General features: G+C 43.1%; 1 protein-coding gene across 1 annotated transcript in view; it reads right to left on the reverse strand.

Moving 5' to 3' along the window:
- LOC134843894 (pseudouridylate synthase RPUSD2-like) overlaps positions 1-19,914 on the reverse strand; it is a 54,290-nt gene that overhangs the window by 12,267 nt on the left and 22,109 nt on the right. The window contains exon 2 of the mRNA XM_063860231.1: positions 7,740-7,949. Within this exon, the coding sequence (XP_063716301.1) occupies positions 7,740-7,785 (46 nt within the window). The 5' untranslated portion in view covers positions 7,786-7,949. The remainder of the gene's footprint in view (positions 1-7,739; positions 7,950-19,914) is intronic.

Here is a 19,914-nt window from a genome sequence, read left to right on the forward strand (position 1 = left end):
GGGGAGTTTCCTACAACCTGGTCTATCGATTAAACCCTTAATTCCAAATCTGGATGGGTAGTTTTTGAGGAAATCGATAATTTCCGAAAAAATCGGCAAAAAAATCAAAAAAGTGACTTTTCCTAAGTCTATAGCTCTTCCCCTAGGCAAATTAAGGACCAGCCGCTTGTGCGGGGAGTTTCCTACAACCTGGTCTATCGATTAAACCCTTAATTCCAAATCTGGATGGGTAGTTTTTGAGGAAATCGATAATTTCCGAAAAAATAGGCAAAAAAATCAAAAAAGTGACTTTTCCTAAGTCTATAGCTCTTCCCCTAAGCAAATTAGGGACCAGTCGCTTGTGCATGGGGGTTTCCTACAACCTGGTCTATCGATTAAACCCTTAATCCCAAATCTGGACGGGTAGTTTTTGAGGAAATCGGAAAGATTTGAAAAAAAGGCCAAAAAAGTGACTTTTCCTAAGTCTATAGCTCTTCCCCTAGGCAAGTTAAGGACCAGCCGCTTGTGCGGGGGAGTTTCCTACAACCTGGTCTATCGATTAAACCCTTAATTCCAAATCTGGATGGGTAGTTTTTGAGGAAATCGATAATTTCCGAAAAAATAGGCAAAAAAATCAAAAAAGTGACTTTTCCTAAGTCTATAGCTCTTCCCCTAGGCAAGTTAAGGACCAGCCGCTTGTGCGGGGGAGTTTCCTACAACCTGGTCTATCGATTAAACCCTTAATCCCAAATCTGGACGGGTAGTTTTTGAGGAAATCGAAAATTTCCGAAAAAATAGGCAAAAAAATCAAAAAAAGTGACTTTTCCTAAGTCTATAGCTCTTCCCCTAAGCAAATTAGGGACCAGTCGCTTGTGCATGGGGGTTTCCTACAACCTGGTCTATCGATTAAACCCTTAATCCCAAATCTGGACGGGTAGTTTTTGAGGAAATCGGAAAGATTTGAAAAAAGGCCAAAAAAGTCAAAAAAAGTGACTTTTCCTAAGTCTATAGCTCTTCCCCTAGGCAAGTTAAGGACCAGCCGCTTGTGCGGGGGAGTTTCCTACAACCTGGTCTATCGATTAAACGCTTAATTCCAAATCTGGATGGGTAGTTTTTGAGGAAATCGATAATTTCCGAAAAAATCGGCAAAAAAATCAAAAAAGTGACTTTTCCTAAGTCTATAGCTCTTCCCCTAGGCAAATTAAGGACCAGCCGCTTGTGCGGGGAGTTTCCTACAACCTGGTCTATCGATTAAACCCTTAATTCCAAATCTGGATGGGTAGTTTTTGAGGAAATCGATAATTTCCGAAAAAATAGGCAAAAAAATCAAAAAAGTGACTTTTCCTAAGTCTATAGCTCTTCCCCTAAGCAAATTAGGGACCAGTCGCTTGTGCATGGGGGTTTCCTACAACCTGGTCTATCGATTAAACCCTTAATCCCAAATCTGGACGGGTAGTTTTTGAGGAAATCGGAAAGATTTGAAAAAAGGCCAAAAAAGTGACTTTTCCTAAGTCTATAGCTCTTCCCCTAGGCAAGTTAAGGACCAGCCGCTTGTGCGGGGGAGTTTCCTACAACCTGGTCTATCGATTAAACCCTTAATTCCAAATCTGGATGGGTAGTTTTTGAGGAAATCGATAATTTCCGAAAAAATCGGCAAAAAAATCAAAAAAGTGACTTCTCCTAAGTCTATAGCTCTTCCCCTAGGCAAATTAAGGACCAGCCGCTTGTGCGGGGAGTTTCCTACAACCTGGTCTATCGATTAAACCCTTAATTCCAAATCTGGATGGGTAGTTTTTGAGGAAATCGATAATTTCCGAAAAAATAGGCAAAAAAATCAAAAAAGTGACTTTTCCTAAGTCTATAGCTCTTCCCCTAAGCAAATTAGGGACCAGTCGCTTGTGCATGGGGGTTTCCTACAACCTGGTCTATCGATTAAACCCTTAATCCCAAATCTGGACGGGTAGTTTTTGAGGAAATCGGAAAGATTTGAAAAAAGGCCAAAAAAGTGACTTTTCCTAAGTCTATAGCTCTTCCCCTAGGCAAGTTAAGGACCAGCCGCTTGTGCGGGGGAGTTTCCTACAACCTGGTCTATCGATTAAACCCTTAATTCCAAATCTGGATGGGTAGTTTTTGAGGAAATCGATAATTTCCGAAAAAATAGGCAAAAAAATCAAAAAAGTGACTTTTCCTAAGTCTATAGCTCTTCCCCTAGGCAAGTTAAGGACCAGCCGCTTGTGCGGGGGAGTTTCCTACAACCTGGTCTATCGATTAAACCCTTAATCCCAAATCTGGACGGGTAGTTTTTGAGGAAATCGAAAATTTCCGAAAAAATGGGCAAAAAGGGAAAAAAGTACCGAGTTGTGAAGCTTTTCTAAGACCGTAGCGGGTGGGGTAGGGTAAAAATTGCCCTAAATTTCATGCAGGCAGGTAGGTGAAACGCTACTGATTCCATTGGTACCACTTTTATGAGAATCTGACGGGTAGTTTTTTGGGAAAGCGAATTTTTCGAAAAAAGGTCTCAAAAAAAAAAAAAAAAAAAAAAAAAAAAAACCAGATCTCATCTGGAAAAAAAAAACGTTTTCATAATACCTGTTTGATAAATCAAACAGGAATTACAGCATCATTGATCTCTATAAAAAGATGCTAATTGAATGTCTAAAAGCTCCCAGAGTCATCACTGCATGAACGAATATTGTTTCGGGGCGAATTTATATTTGGTTAAAAAAATTAGTTAGTCAAAGTTTTATTCATATCGATTTTGTTGAATGCGCAGTCTTTAATTCCAATAAGCGTAGTTTTACGTTCGAAAATGCTTGATTTGTTGTATCTTACGCTCCAATAATTCAGATAACCTTCAGTCCTCCACAAAATTTTTTGCCAAATTTTTTAACAGATAGCCGCTCGCCATAGATTTTTTTGACAATTGAATCAGTCAGTTAGCCCAACATAATCTTCATCTCCTGAGTTAGATAAAGGTTGTTTTCTGGTTAATCTGGCTTTGAAAACCTTGGTTGCTAAATTTTTGGTTAACAACATTTTCCTGGTTTCGCTAATTCATTATGTGATTGGTTCTTGATTGCTTGGTTTTAATAGCTTGATTTTACTATCTACCTTTATCGATGTTTTTACCCTGGAAACTTTCGATAAAGATTTTAGAGAGATGCGAAATTTGGAAGTCGCATTTGGCGTTCACGAGAAAATTAGCAAAATGTATTAACAGCGAGCTGAGATGCAGTTTTTTTGAAAATCTGTTTGAAGAATGACCTTATTCCTCGGTTTTTGCTATTCAGGATTCCAGAGAATGGTTGTTTTGAGATGACGGTTGTGCATAACTTCCAGAGGCGTCTTTTAAGACGGGAACCATCGAAGGCGATGAAAACTTGGCGAGGTATGAAAATACTTCTAGAGGACTCGAAAAAAAAAAACGTTTTCATAATACCTGTTTAATAAATCAAACAGGAATTACAGCATCATTGATCTCTATAAAAAGATGCTAGTTGAATGTCTAAAAGCTCCCAGAGTCATCACTGCATGAACGAATATTGTTTCGGGGCGAATTTATATTTGGTTAAAAAAATTAGTTAGTCAAAGTTTTATTCATATCGATTTTGTTGAATGCGCAGTCTTTAATTCCAATAAGCGTAGTTTTACGTTCGAAAATGCTTGATTTGTTGTATCTTACGCTCCAATAATTCAGATAACCTTCAGTGCTCCACAAAATTTTTTGCCAAATTTTTTAACAGATAGCCGCTCGCCATAGATTTTTTTGACAATTGAATCAGTCAGTTAGCCCAACATAATCTTCATCTCCTGAGTTAGATAAAGGTTGTTTTCTGGTTAATCTGGCTTTGAAAACCTTGGTTGCTAAATTTTGGGTTAACAACCTTTTCCTGGTTTCGCTAATTCATTATGTGATTGGTTCTTGATTGCTTGGTTTTAATAGCTTGATTTTACTATCTACCTTTATCGATGTTTTTACCCTGGAAACTTTCGATAAAGATTTTAGAGAGATGCGACATTTGGAAGTCGCATTTGGCGTTCACGAGAAAATTAGCAAAATGTATCAACAGCGAGCTGAGATGCAGTTTTTTTGAAAATCTGTTTGAAGAATGACCTTATTCCTCGGTTTTTGCTATTCAGGATTCCAGAGAATGGTTGTTTTGAGATGACGGTTGTGCATAACTTCCAGAGGCGTCTTTTAAGACGGGAACCATCGAAGGCGATGAAAACTTGGCGAGGTATGAAAATACTTCTAGAGGACTCGAAAAAAAAAAAGTTTTCATAATACCTGTTTAATAAATCAAACAGGAATTACAGCATCATTGATCTCTATAAAAAGATGCTAATTGAATGTCTAAAAGCTCCCAGAGTCATCACTGCATGAACGAATATTGTTTCGGGGCGAATTTATATTTGGTTAAAAAAATTAGTTAGTCAAAGTTTTATTCATATCGATTTTGTTGAATGCGCAGTCTTTAATTCCAATAAGCGTAGTTTTACGTTCGAAAATGCTTGATTTGTTGTATCTTACGCTCCAATAATTCAGATAACCTTCAGTCCTCCACAAAATTTTTTGCCAAATGTTTTAACAGATAGCCGCTCGCCATAGATTTTTTTGACAATTGAATCAGTCAGTTAGCCCAACATAATCTTCATCTCCTGAGTTAGATAAAGGTTGTTTTCTGGTTAATCTGGCTTTGAAAACCTTGGTTGCTAAATTTTTGGTTAACAACATTTTCCTGGTTTCGCTAATTCATTATGTGATTGGTTCTTGATTGCTTGGTTTTAATAGCTTGATTTTACTATCTACCTTTATCGATGTTTTTACCCTGGAAACTTTCGATAAAGATTTTAGAGAGATGCGACATTTGGAAGTCGCATTTGGCGTTCACGATAAAATTAGCAAAATGTATCAACAGCGAGCTGAGATGCAGTTTTTTTGAAAATCTGTTTGAAGAATGACCTTATTCCTCGGTTTTTGCTATTCAGGATTCCAGAGAATGGTTGTTTTGAGATGACGGTTGTGCATAACTTCCAGAGGCGTCTTTTAAGACGGGAACTATCGAAGGCGATGAAAACTTGGCGAGGTATGAAAATACTTCTAGAGGACTCGAGGAGCGTGTTGAAAAGCGGATGTCCCCAGTATTTATTGCCTAGTATAGTGTTACACAGCCCAAGAGAGTTGCGACACCAGAAGCTAGCCGACTAAGCGGCACAGCAAGGGAAACCCCTACGATCGGTGGGTACCACGGTCCAGATCGTGGACAGTTTGGCACCGCCACAGTACGTTATCGAATTTCTTTCCTTGGGCCCTAAGCATCCTGTTCTCGGTAAGTTCAGCGACACACACTTTCTGGCGGATATGGACCGGCTGTTCTATAATATCAAAGATACGTGTTTCAACTGAGGTCTGCAATGAGGTCAACGCAGCAGCGGTGGGTTACTTGAAAGAAATGAAGAAACAGAAACCTGACCGGGTGCTAGCCAAAGTTCGTCAGTATCTGAAAACAAATGACCTCAAAGCAGTTCCTTTCGACAAAGGCGCGGGATACTGCATAATGTCTAGCATAGACTATCTAAAAAGACTGCACGATATTCTCACAGGTCGACAATTAGAGAGATTGAAAAGTCCAAGTCGTGGAAAGCGCATTCTCCTCAAGATTGAAGACAACTTCAACGTCGCGAGCGCAGAAGATTTCTAAAGACCGTTATGATACGGTTAGATGCACGCGTGCCCAACCAGCTCGCCTGTACGGTCTCGGCAAGGTGCATAAACACGACATGCCGCTGAGACCAATAGTATCTTTACCCGATAGCGGTTACGAGCCTCTTACTAAGAAGCTGGCAAGTTGTTTGGAGACGCTGCCAGAAGCGAGGATTGAGACTTCAACAGAGGAAATGGAAAAGAAACTTTGCAACGTGGAACTGAAACCCGGTGAGATAATGGTTTCGTTAGACGTGAAAAGTTTATTCACCAACGTACAAGTGGAGGAGTCTCTTCAGAGAGCGGCCGACATGCTATACGCCTCTGACAAACAGCCGGAGTTCTCCAAGGAAATTTTCGTTGAGTTGCTCCGTCTGGCCGTCAAAGGCGTTTGCTTCCTGAGTGGCGGAGAGTGGTACATGCAGAGTGATGGTGTTGCCAAAGGGTCCGCCTTAGCGATGATATTATCCAATATTTGGTTACATCAGTTTGAGAGCAGCATTGGTGGTCCAGTTGACCCTTCTGAAGAGGCTTGTCAAGAGAAAGAAGAGGTGCTAACGGAAGCGCCCGCTCCCGCAACCAAATACCCATGCGGCAAATGTGCCAAGGCAGTCACTTATGTAGGTTATTCTATTCGTTGTGTCCAGTGAAACAAGTGGTATCATAGGAAGTGTACTAACCTCAGTGTTGAAGAGACGAAATGACAAAAGGGCAGTTTTGTGGTTGTCGTCTCGAGCGTACTAAGCCCCATACGGTTGGCGAGCAAGCCAAGCTCTATGGCAGATATGTGGATGATATTATTCGATCGGGCGGTTGCAAAAAAGTATAAGAAAAACTACTATGCGCAAACATTACATCCCAATCTGGAATTTACCTGCGAATGCGAGCGGGACGGAAACTTGACCTTCTTAGACATGTTAGTGACCAGGAAGAATAGCAGCATATCGACTACTTGGTACTCGAAGCCGATGGACACGGGTCTTACACTAGGTTTTCATGCATGCGCTCCGACCAGATATAAGCGCAAAATAATCGAAGGAACCATCCACCGCATTAATCAAGCCACTTCAGCATGGATGGGTTTTCATGAGGGTTTGGAGAAGGCAGTTAGAGACTGGGAAGCAAATCAGTACCCACCTGCTTTCTATATTCCTCTTGTTCGCGATATCATTACCAAAATTTGCCAACTGGAAACCCCCCGAAAACTCCCAAACTACAACACCAAGGAGTCTGTGAACGGAAGACGTAACATGGTGATATTACAATACAGAGGGCGCTCGTCAGATAGTTTTGCTAAGACGTTACGCACTATCATTGAAGAGATATCAACAGTCTTTACAACACGGAAACTGAAAACACATCTGCCATCATTAAAAGACCCTATTCCTGAGAGCCTTTGCAGTCGAGTTGTTTATTAACTAACTTGTTCAGGGTGCCAATCCTGCTATGTCGATCAAACGACCAGACATCGCCAAACTCGACTACAAGAACACAAGAGAGCGTCGGCACCCGTTGGAGCTCATCTGAGAGAATGCGGGCAAACATGGATATGAACGTGAAAGTTATTGATCGCAGTTTTGATCAGAACAACTTTTAAACCTGGAAGCTCTACATATCGCAAAACTGAAACCGGCACTGAACACGCGAGAGGAGTACCGGCAATGGCAGTTGACACTGCAGTTGTAATGTTCATTGTTTTAGCATTTTACGCTAACTTGATTTTTTTTTTCTTACCTTCTATCTAAACTCACCTGTTAAAACTAAGCTTCAAATGTACATTTCTTGTGTGAGGTCCATTTTACTTTATAACTCTTGTATTTGGTACCCAAATTTATCAAAGCTACGTGATTTGGAAAAATTCCAGAAAAAGGCAGTAAAGTGGATAATTGGTTCCACAAATTATACTGACAGTCTTGTGATGTTAAACATACTGCCTATTTGCTAACAAATTATTTTTACTGCTACATAACTTCGATATTAATGATTATCTTACTGTTAGTGAATCGAGACCGGGAAACAGATCCAGTCAGAGAATGGTATTCTCTGTACCTCTTACCCGCAAATTCTGTTCCCTTGGGAGCTTTTTCCAAAGAACAATTCATAGCGTCAATAGTGTTTTAGCAAAAGTCGACATCAACTCTACAACTACGGTCTCACAAACCAAGACTGTACTCTTCAATTTCCTTAAACAGCAACTTGAATCAACCTTCAATCTCGACAATCCATGCACTTTCTTCATCAAATGCCGTTGCAACACATGTCGTTCCTGAACATTAACAATTTAACTCAAAACTTGAATTACGCAAACTCAAAATTTCACTTCTATATGTACTATCATTCACTAAGAAAGTCCCTTCTTCTTCTTTATTTTATTTGATGCTTTGAATTTTAATTGGTTCTAAATTTTACATTGTTTTTTCCGCATTTTTCCGTTATACGATGTTTTGTTGTTTTTTAGATTACTGATGATGTCAATTTAGACGAAAACGTTTTAACATTGAACTTGTTTTTTACTATAGGTTCTTAATTGCCTAATATCGTTTTCAAAGTTCTCCTGGAACTTTGAATTACCACTATGAAACAAAAATCGAAGTTTATTTCATCTTTGTCTCCGTCTTTTCTTGAATGCAATCAGGCTCCTATGATTTTTTTTGAATTGGATGTTTTCAATCGCGTCCTTTTAAGTTCGATTTTCATTTTTCAAAATCTTTCGGAGTCAAAAAATGCGATCTAAGCAAAAACTTGAATACAAAGTTATAAAAGAAACACGCTATAAAAGAAACACGCTAAAATTTGCTATAAAATAAATTGATTGTGAAAAAATTTTAGGATCATAAGAAAAATTTAACGAAAAATATATGAGGAATATGATGATTTCACCGTCAAAAGTAGAAAAGACGGCTTTTTGAAATGAATAACTGATTTTTGGCCCCATCTCATACGTCTGGGAACAGAGAGGAAAAAAATTTATTGAAGAGCTATTTTTTAAGTTTATCACAACAAGTAGGCTGTTTAAAAATTTTATCACAACAATTAGATTTAATAATTTGATTGAAGAAATTTTTGCTAAAAAGTAAATTTCAAACGTTTTCGCAACTATGTGCATCGTCAGGATTTTTACAATAAACTACTCTAAATGACGATAAAACATCAATTTACAAATGTTATTTACAATAAATCACATACAATTTGGTTCTAAACCATCATGATAAAAAATTAGCCAATCACAGTTGACCTCTAAATTACTATTAAGATTAAAATACTTTTAACCTCTAAAATTAATTAAACATTTTAAAATTAATTTGTCTGGAAGTTTCTGAGTCATAATTTCGATTTAGACATGTACGTTTTGAATAAAAAACCAAAAATATTTTGGGACTAAATTTTCAGTGTTAACTCCCTGCTCCTAAACTCATCGCGCGTGTTCAAGCCCGGTTTCTCTTTCCTGATATGTATTGCCTCTAGTGTTAGCAATTTTGTTTGGTTGTTTGACCTATCTATAATTTCCCAACTAAGATCTGCGCTATTTCCCTCAAGTTGGCATTGCTGAAGGTGGAGGCCTACCGGTGAGTCTGCTTTCCTATGTTCCTCAATTCTAGTGGTCAAATGTCGAACAGTTTGTCCGACATAGGTGGAAGTGCATCCACTACATGACAGTTTATAAACCACTCTTGACTTGAGGTCATTAGAAAATGCTGACTTCAGTGATGGTAAACATGATTGTAGTTTTCTTGTGGTGAAAACCACTTAAACGTTCGTTAATTTTCGTAACCTGTTAGCAAAATATTGGCTCTGGTTACCTCTATATTGCACCATCAGCATTGGGGGCTTTTCATCCTTTGGTGATTGAACTGACAAACCCCTGTCACTATCCAGGGGCTTGCCTTTACCCTCGATGATCTTGCACAAGGCGTCTGAAGCCACCTTTGCGGACCAATTTTCAGGGTACTGATTTGTCAGCCATTGCGCCCTATTAGTTTCCATAGCCTTAGCTCCCAGCTAGATTGCTCCCAGCTAGATGTACTCCTAAAAACCCTGTGTACAGTGCCTTGGATAACACTACGCTTATACTGAGTTGGGGCGCAGCTTCTATAGTTCAGTATAGTCCCTGTATCTGTTGGTTTTTGATACCAACTGCAAGTTACACGCCTATCCTGCGATATATTTATGTTCAAATCCAGGAACGGCAAATTCCCCTCCGAATTAGTTTTCTCTAGAGTGAACTGCAAATTTGGATGAAGAGAATTGGCGGCATCGAGAAGACAACTCGGCTCCCCTCTGACTGTTCTAACAATGTCATCCACATACCTGAGGAACAATTTCACCTGGGGAGTATCCTTCTCCTTGTTCTTAGCTCGGCAGCAGCTTTCACAGTACCAGACTATCTCGGTTATTGATGCGTATACGTCATCGGATATTTTTCCGCATTTTAGATGATACCAGTTTCGGCAACTCTCGCATTCAACCCCCTTTGATCTATATGTGACTTTCCTGCTGCAACATGGTCACAAGCCGTTTTTGTCATTAATTTGCTGTACCCCCGTTCCCACCGGTATTTGTTGTCGTAGAGCAAATTCGTATTCTTTCAGCCATAAGTTTGCCAGAATTACAGCGAGGGACGCTCCCATTGCTAAACCATCAACTTGTACATACCATGAATCATTACACTTGAAATATACTTTGCTGACCGCCATATTCAAAAGCCTTTTCATGGTTGCTCTTTGAATTTCAGGAGGAGACTCCTGGCTGTACAGCTTCTGTAAAGCAATTTCAATTGCCTCCTTCAGGGGAACGTTGGTGTACAAACTTTTCACATCAAGAGATATTATGGTTTCATCCGGATCTAGAGCAATGTTTTCTATTTTTTCTCTAGCCTCTTTAGTATTGGTTTCTATATTTGCTCCATCGATGTTGTCAAAAAACTTCGCAAGCATTTTGTTAAGATTCTCATACGAGCTGCCGGGAAGTGATAGTACAGGTCGTAGGGGTGTCTCATCCTTGTGTTCCTTTAGCTAAACCGTACAAACGGGCGTATTGCCCCCCTGTTGATCGTATCTTAGTATATAACTGATCACTTCTCTCGTCTCTTTTGTTCATGGCTAATAACTCTTTGTTAAGTTCTTTCTCAATTTTCAGTATCACCTCATCAGTGGTTGCATCTTTTTTCACAAACTGAGCAGATTGCAACAAGGATTCCAGCTTTGATTCATATGTTTGTTTCCTCATTATGCAAAAACCAACCCCCTTATCAAAAGGCACAGCCAGCAACCCATTATCTTTGAGATATTTCCTCGTTTTTTCAACGGCTTTGTCTCTTGGGGTTTGCCGTACGTTTTTTGCATATGCCTTTGCCGCGGCTTCTATTTCACATAACGTTTCACCAGATGTTTTTTGATTTTTCAATTGTGAGAGGAAAATGTCGATATCCGCCAAAAAATGTGTTTCGTTAAATTTGTCTCTAATTGGATGCTTGGGGCCCATTGATAGCACTTCATATACCCATTCAGGCAGTTCAATATTATCAAGTACCCTAACTGATCGCTCATTTCTCCCCCCAAGAGGTTTATCTTGTCTCTCGGACAGTTTTTCTAACTTTTTTCTATGGTTTTCTGATGTTGTCTTTAAGCTTGCCTCAACTTGCCGCCTCACGAATCGGAAAATGGATGCCCACCACTGTTTGTCAATTTCTTTTTGCACCAGTGATCTCGCTTTCCTTAGCATCTCCTCGTACCTTTTCCTATCCTCATTTGCCCTAGAAGTTTCAGTCCTTAGTAGTTTCAATTGAAAATTATGCACAGCTTGGTCCGAAAAAACCCCGTTCTCGGGGACCCTAAACTTCAAAAAGTCCGGTATTAGATCGTTTTTCAGACATTTTCTCAGAAACTTCAGTCTATGTACAGATACTTGAACTTTTTTAAAGAATTTTAAATAGTCTAACACAATTTTCCAAGTTAGTTTCCTTTTCAAAATTTGTCTGAGCCAAACAGCAGGCAAAATTACTGTGGTCATTGTTTTGCAGGCCACGAGTAATGAAACTCACAAGGCACAAAGCAAAACAAATCACACTCTTCTCACCCCTGTCTTTGAAGCGCAGACACTTCCTCTGCCCTCAGCTTCTGCTCACGTCTTGCTTTCGCCTTCCTCCTTGTCTGTGACGGTCTCTGTTGTTTGCCCCTGATATTGCCAATCAGCTCTGACAGCCTTTCTTTGTGTGCCACTACCAATCGCAGAGATTTCAGCTCCAAATCAGCACTCTGGTGCAGCTTCAAATATTCCTTGAGCTGCTCCGGGTTGTTTTGCTTGCTCTTGGAGAGTAGTCGTTTTGTAGCTGGAATAATGAGCACCCCTGTGCCGAGAAGTTGACTAAACAAGTCGGGCGTTCCTTCCCTTCTGCAATAAACGATCGCCAATATCTGCTGCTTCTTCGTCTTCAAATAGTTTGTCAGCTCCTCGACACCAGCTGGGCGATAGTTGTTTGTTCTGTGGCTGCTAATGGTGTTGTTCACCACGTCGTGCCACACAACCACTTTTTTCTCCTTCAGTGGACTGTCTTCGAGTAGTCGTCGGAGGTTCTTTCCTTGGTTCAGCAAGTTGTTATTAAGGGATAGGCCAGGAATTGCTGTAACAAGGCTCTCGTATTGCTTTTTTTCCCCTGTGTTAAGGGTGTTGATGCTGTGGAACAGGGAGCTAGCTGATTGTAACATTCGTCTACTGTAGTCACACATGAGGCTTAAGAAAAATAGGCCCTATAACCATTGGCTCAGGGACACTATCTCTTGTGTTTTTCTACCTCAAATCAGTCGGAGCCAATTCGGTTCGCTTGTGACATGAGACTACGACCCGTTACAGCTTAAAGGCTACTACCAAAATATCCCCCCACTCTAGAAATAAGAACGTCCCCATACTTAGGTCTCTAGATACCCAAAATACATGAACGCCGTTAAAAACCGGGTCGGAACAATCCGTTAAGTTACTTTTTATCAGACAGTGGAACTTTGATCCATTTCAGATGGATCAACCTAAAACTCGCCTTACCTCAACATAACAATCATAAAACACACTCTAGAAATTTAAATTGAGTACTCACATCGTATCACGCTCAAGAACTGGGAGTAATTAAGTCGGTAATCAACTCGAGAATTAAATAAAGTAACTAAATGAGTTTAATGTTTATCAGTTTCAATAACAGGACCAAGTTTGAACTCTAGAGTATGGTTTCTCGTGAACCATTGGGACACTCAAGCTGTCCACCTTTCCATCGAAGGTTCACTCTAGTTCAGTTTGAATAATAATCCAGTCGAGCAATAATAGTCCAGTTCTCGGGAATACGCTTCCTTCTGTTTCAGATAGGACAGCTCTACTCTAGTTTTATTGTGACGGAAATTGCGAATGGCAATTTCCTACTGCTTTATCTGGCAACTTTCCCGCGATTGTTACTCGATCGTTCTGATTTTTCTTTTTCGGTTTTCAGTTATCGCGAGAAAATCGTGCATGACAGGCTCCAGTCGAATTTTTGAAAAATCAAATTTCACTCCAAAATTAAGCGTTCTTGTTTTTCTCAAGGTCAAACTTCCAAATATGACCGACTGGCACATACTCCCCGGACTCAAGATCGATGTCCTCATCGCGTGCTGTCGTCTGCCAGTGAGTCCCAGAAAACCGAGTGTTGCTCAAGGTACAGTGCCAGTGGTCATTTACAGAAGTTTGCAGCAGACTTAAGCTTATCTACACCCCAAAATTCACCGCCATGTAAAATTTTCACACTATCGCTAAACAGCAATCAAAATCTGCACACACCTGCACCCTTGAATTCTCGCTTTTCAAGCCAATTATTTAAAATCTCTTTTGTCCCATTCAATCAGGAAATTGTCATGCAGCATTTTGATTTATATAGTAAATATAGCATATTAATAAGAATATCTGATTCGTTAAAATTTCTTTTTCGTGAACCCAGATTTCATCCGGATTCACACTCAAGCCCCCCTTCCCTCTCAAGACTCAAGATTTCTTTGAACCATCCGCTCATTTCGCACTCTTCGCCTTGGAGGTGCCGTCCCCTGAAGTACTGGATACGGCAAACTGTCTCAACAGTTCTTCTTCATCATCGGAGCTAATCACGATCTCCTCCCAAGCCTTCAGCTGTTCATAGGATCGCATCCATTCCCTTTGCTCCTGCAAACTCTTTGCCTGATTGGTTAGTGCCTTCACCCTAGATTCCCGGTTCAAACAAAATGAGTTGTGCAGGCTCAGGCTCACGTTCTTCGCCAAGTCCTCCTCTAGTATCGATTCCCTCGCTTTGGTATTGTCTCTAGACATTTTAGCCACTCTTTTCCATCCTGTCGTGATCGCATTTCGATGGGTTAACAAGGGTCTCTTGAAAGCTTCCGGCCCAATCTCGGCCTGGAACTGTCGATACTCCTTTTGATGCTTTCTCATGTGATCTTTCGTTGTCATGTATAACCAAGACGTCAGTGTCGCTCGAAACCATGGAAAGTACCTCAAGCGGCTCCATACGTGTCTGACTTCCATTAGTATGGCGAATACTTTGCATGCAGTCTCAAACAACTCGAGTCTCCTGCTGTAGTCTATCGCATATATTGACTCAGCCGTTGGCGTCTTCGCTTCCCGATACTTCGTTATATTCTCTTCTATCCATCTCAGAGCCAGCATCGTACTCACTACTAAGAGCGTCACCTTCTGCCGGTGATCCGGCAATGCGATCGACCGAATTTCTTCCATATCCCACACCAGGCAGAGGTTCTTGTGATCTGGATACCACACCGTTTGTGCCAAACAGTGGCATGGGCATTCTCCATGGGTGATTTCAATGCTCCTGAGGTTACGCTCCCCCGAGGCTTCCAAGAGAGGCTCAAGCTCCATCATTTTCTCATGCATCGTGTCGTTCTCTCCCATGTTTGGAGCACCCCCCACAGGTTTCCCGATCACGTTTTGTCTCTCGTGACCGCTTGTGTTCTCACTTTCCAATTTCAAGAGCTCTTCTCCCCAGATTTCACTCAAGTCATCTCTCAACTCTTTCGGTACTGTCCCTCTGATTTTCCTCAACAACTTGTGCGAGTGATGCGATACCCGAGCCAACCTCACGCACATGGGCACTGAGAAGGACTTGTCCACCAATACTCTCTGGCTGGATGCTTCCACCATCGCCATGTGCAGTTGGTAGTGGCTTCCGCACAAATTGGCCATCATTGACCCTATCAGGGATTTTGCGTTCAATGGCAGGCCATAAGCTTCGCTCATGGGAAACCCCATTTCCGCCTCGAGACCAACCTTCCAGCTCCGGATATGTTTTTGAGTCACCTGCAACACTCCCGGCCATGATTCCACGCTCAACGCAGTCACTAAATGGTGTTCAGACTCTAGCCTCTCCAGTGACTGCAGACTACACATTCTTGAGAAGAATCCGAGAGATGTCGCTATGTTCACCGTAGTTCTCGCGTAACACTCCGCCACTATTCGTACTTCACTTTTCTCCCTTTCCGTAATGTCTTCAAACCAAGTAACCAGATCTTCTTTTTGAAAGGACAGTATCCTGACACATGATCGTCCGTCGCAGGTGTGCTCTCCACTCCCACACGTAGAATCCAGACAGCTACCCGGCTCCATCTTCTTTGCTGACTCGAGATTGTTCGTCTTTTCGCCTGACTCCTTCATCTGAGGTAAGATCAGTTTGTGCACCACACTCAACTTTGCCAAATCTTCATCTTCCGTTGGTGCTAACCTCACCCGCTCGGTGGTCTCCTCAATCAGACTCGCGTGGGGATGTGGGCACCAGGAGGGTCTTAGTAACTTCCATACCACTCCCAAGTTCGTGATCAACAAGCCATTGCCATTACCCATGTTCACTTCAACTCTCTTGTTCGAGCGCGGTATGCTCACCACCTCCGGTGTTTTCTCAAGAATCAGGCCCAGGCTCGGCCTCTCTTTCTCCACCACGTCTATTTCCACTATTTTTTCTGTCCAAAACTTCAGCAGCTCCGCTACCTCGTGGTTCTTGTGAGCGCCTCCAGTTTCTGAGTCTAAGAAGGGGTTGTAGGCTATCCCCATCACTCCTGACACGTATTGGTATTCCCCCTTCTCACTGAGTCTCGAGTACTGCCCTGGCGAGGCCAGGTTACGGTGAACATCATGTTCTTCTTCGAACTTCTTATTGTAAAACCTCCGTACCTCGTCCAGCTTTCTGTGGTTCTCTAGGGATAGTCTGGAACCATCTTCCTTTTCTATTCCAGTACTCTGATATACGTTTAAGATGATCGTTGAGACTCTCTTCTCCACGGTTCTACTTCCGCTTTGGTAGCACGCCAAGATGGTGCTATCAGACATCATTGACATTATCCATCTCAAGAAACATGTGGCGTCCTTCCTCCTAGCCAGGCTCAAGCCTGAATTATCCCTGGCCACGTGCTGCATCAGTGCTTGATACACTTCTAGCTTCTTGCTTCCTAATTTCAACCTGCCATACGAGGTCAGTGTCTCCAACTCTATTCCCACCAGACTCCAGGTGAACATCAATTGTCCTGCGGTTCTAACGAAGGGATTCGCCATCAATGGCGGTGCTGATGCGGGGGTCCTCATTGCCTCTTCAAAATGATCCTTCAATAAGTTCTGCCAGGACCTCTTCAGCTGGTTCGCCAATTCTATCTTGTTAACCTCGGCCTTTTGCTGGGTGGCCCAATTGCGTCGTTTGCGACCTACTCCACTGTCCAACTTCTTCAAGCAGTCTTCCATTTCCTTCAATGTCTCGAGGGCCACCCACCATGGCCGGGAGGTGTTCCTCGTCTTGCTCCTCTCCAGTGGATCACTCGTCACTTGCTTCCCCGTGGCCTGGTGTCCCTTCGAGACCCATTCCTTGCCGACATCCACTTCCCCTGTCTGTCCGTCCGTTGAACCTCTTTTCTCGTTTATCTTCTGGGGCTTGAAGTCTTCCTCCGATGTCGAACTGATGGAAGCCTCTATTTCCCTCTCTACTTCGAGTGGTCTTCTGAGCTCCGTGTTGCTCTTGTATGCCGCTGTCTTGCATCGCGCCAAAACCGTGGGCGCCGTCTCTCTCAAGTTTCCTGCCGAGACAGCATCCACTGAAGGACTACTCAATCCCTCTACTTCTCTCTTCCTCTTGCGAGTCTTCACATCTCTGCTTGAGGGTGTTGTGGTTATCATCACTGATTCGACCTCTCTGTCTACTTCCAACCTTTCCAACTCTTGCCTCCCCCCTGCTCGAGCCTTAAGGATATTAGTACTTTTAATCAAATTACTAGTCCCAACCTTATCCCCTTTTATATCATCAACTATTTTATCTACAGTTTTTTGTTTCAGAGTAGAGCTGTCTTCACATTTTTCTTCTCTAGTCTTTGATCGTGAATTCCTCAGCTCTATCAGCTTGTTCAGCAGCTCCTTACTTACCTTCTCATCCAGGCCCGTCCCCATCAGAAGCGGTTCTCAAAACTTCACGACTGTGTCCCACAGTTCATCCTTGAATTTGTCCAGCGTCGTCTCGCTGCCCACTTCGTGATTGAATTCCTTCAAGAACTTTTGCCAAGCGTCGTCCTCCAGAGTCCCCAGGAACATGTCCTTATTTCCTTCGAATGTATTCTTCTCTTTTTCCTCCGAACTCAAGAGTATCATCCCCATATTGGAGGTCTTGCTCGCCAATGGCAATTCCAGATTCTTCCGGGGAGACGGGGTCAGAGGTGGAGTGGCAGTATCTGCCCAATTCTCCTCACTCAAGTCTTTCAACAGCTCTTGAGTGGTGAGCTCCTCACCTGATGGTCTTGGTTCAGGCGTATTCCCCACTTCCATGTCCTCGCCGGCTTCGCTGAGAGTTTCATCCATACTCTCTTCTTCTGACTCAGCTCTTCTTCTCTCGAGAATTCTTTTGAACCGGTCTTCCACGGGTCCACTCCTCTTGTCTCCAGGTGTATCTACTGACAGTGGTGATGGTGTCGCCGGCTCCAATCTCTTGTACTCCGTCAGGGCCACATACAGTTGACCTGCTGCATCCAGTTCTTTTCCCTCCTGTCTCATCTCCACCTGTTCTAAGCCATAGGGTGCCCTATACTTTCGTGTCGCGAATTTCCTCTCGTCCACCAATGCAACATGCCCCTCCATCATGATCATCCTGCCATCATCCCATATTGGTAGCATGTATTCAAGTCCCTACTGATCAAGAGCTCTCAAGACCTTTCGCACCTCATATCCGGGGGGCTGCGAGCCTCTCATCCTTTTTGCTTGCGTCGTCCACGAATTTATCTTCGCCTCGCTAGTGTGGAAATAAACCGCCGCCGTATAGCCGACGAATAGGGGGTCCCAGCCATCAGTGAAGTCCTTCTGCATTTCCTCCGTTGTCATCCTCGCAATTATGGATGGAACTACTAAGGGACTGTTCATCCCTAAGGTCATCCTCCTGACTATCGGAAACTCAGGCATGGTGGCTGGCAGGATTTCTTTCTCCATTATGGCCTCCAGCTCCCTCTTAACCAGTGCAAAGCTGTCCTTCCAAGCAGGAATCCTCAAGATTTCCCGTCCGTCTGCTGCCAGTGGGTTCAAGTTCCAGAACTTGGGATATGTATCGATGAGGCCCTCGCGTTTGCCTCCCATTCTACATTGCTGCTGTCCCCTGAAATTGTACACTATCAACTCGGCATCTTTCACTTTTCCAAAGAGTACCGTATTGCTCATTTGTGCCCTGAGCACCTCCTGTCGACACCAATTGAGCGCCGTCCCATCCAGTACGCTGATAAGACTCAAGTGCGTTACAGAGTAACGATACGTTGTCACCAGGGGATCAGGAAATGCGTACGTCACTGCTGGACCGTAAATGCAGGTTACCACCTCCTCTAGACCCCGGATTATCCCCATCGGGTCCGACCTCATTGCCAGGCACAGGTCCGTTAACAGAGGCATACCTCCATTCATCTTCTTCCACTCTTCTCTCGATTTTGGGTTCTTCTCTTCACCCGTCATGTGCCGATTCTGCATCATGAGGTATTGCACTAACAGCGTCTTCAACCCCGCGGCACACTTGTAGGAATAGGTGTCGATACTCGAGTGTACCTTCCCCATTGACAGGGGCTCCCCATATTTCATCAATCGATGAAATGACACCAGTTCCCCATGGGTTAAGAGCACTAGTGCCAGATACCCATCAAACCGAAGTGTCTCCACTCCTCGACTAAACATGTACGCTGGGCCCATGTTGAACAAGTATCTGGGGTAGACCAGATACAAAGCCAAGAGCAGGCTGATGGGCATGCCCAGTATCTCCTGCACGAAGGCTCCAAAGATAGTCGCTTTGGTGCCGAATATCTCTGCCATGAATTCTTTCCCCCAGCAAGGACTCAAGAACTTCAGAATCTCATGATCCCTTCTAGTCCTCAGCTCACCCTCTGCGTGCTCTCTCCAGAACCCTCCAATCGTCACTTCATTGGCTGCCGAGACAAATCTAGCCACCATCATCTCTCTTCCTTCGGCCAGCTCCAGTTGTTTTTCCAGAAAACTCCAGACCTGTTTCACGAGGGGTGGTGCTTCCTCCCTCGTCTTATTCGTGGCGTTCTCCAGCCTTGGTGTCAAAAATGGCCACCAGCCATTCTCTTGCGTCAGACGATATGCCATCGACTCTAATTGTTTCTCCGTTTCGGCCACATTTTTTCTCTCGTTGCTCGGGCCTCTAGACTTGCCGGTGGAACCTGTGATCGTCACCTCCATGCTCCGAAACCACAAGCTGGCCGTCAATTGGTTTATCGCCGGGTGATCGTCCCCGATGACTGGGCTGAACTTGAGTTGCCTGGCAAAGTTCGATATCTCTAGCAAGAGCACCTCGTCCAATACGATCAGGATGTCGGCTAATCCATAAAAGCCCCTCAGTGCATGAGATATGTCCGCCCATGCCGCTGCCAACTCTGACTTGCGGAGCCTCAGGTTCGATGGCTCCAATTCCCGATTGGGGGCCGCCATTAGAATTCGCCATTCGTTTCCCTCTGCTATCAGGATCAAGACCGCGTACACGAATTGTAGGGCGGGTGGCATGTTCGCGTATCCAGGGGATGTAGTGAACACCACCTTCGTCTTGGAGCCGAATCTCGAGACAACATTCTCTTGCACCTCATTCATCGCCGCAAACAACGTCTGAATGGCTTCCCATATCTTCCTCGGAGTTGGTTCATTGCCATTCAGCTGCTCAAGAAGTCCCGCCGCGTGCAGATGATCATTCATTCCTG

Source organism: Symsagittifera roscoffensis, chromosome 4, assembly GCF_963678635.1.
Source record: "Symsagittifera roscoffensis chromosome 4, txSymRosc1.1, whole genome shotgun sequence".
Classification (NCBI taxonomy): Eukaryota; Metazoa; Xenacoelomorpha; order Acoela; family Convolutidae; genus Symsagittifera; species Symsagittifera roscoffensis.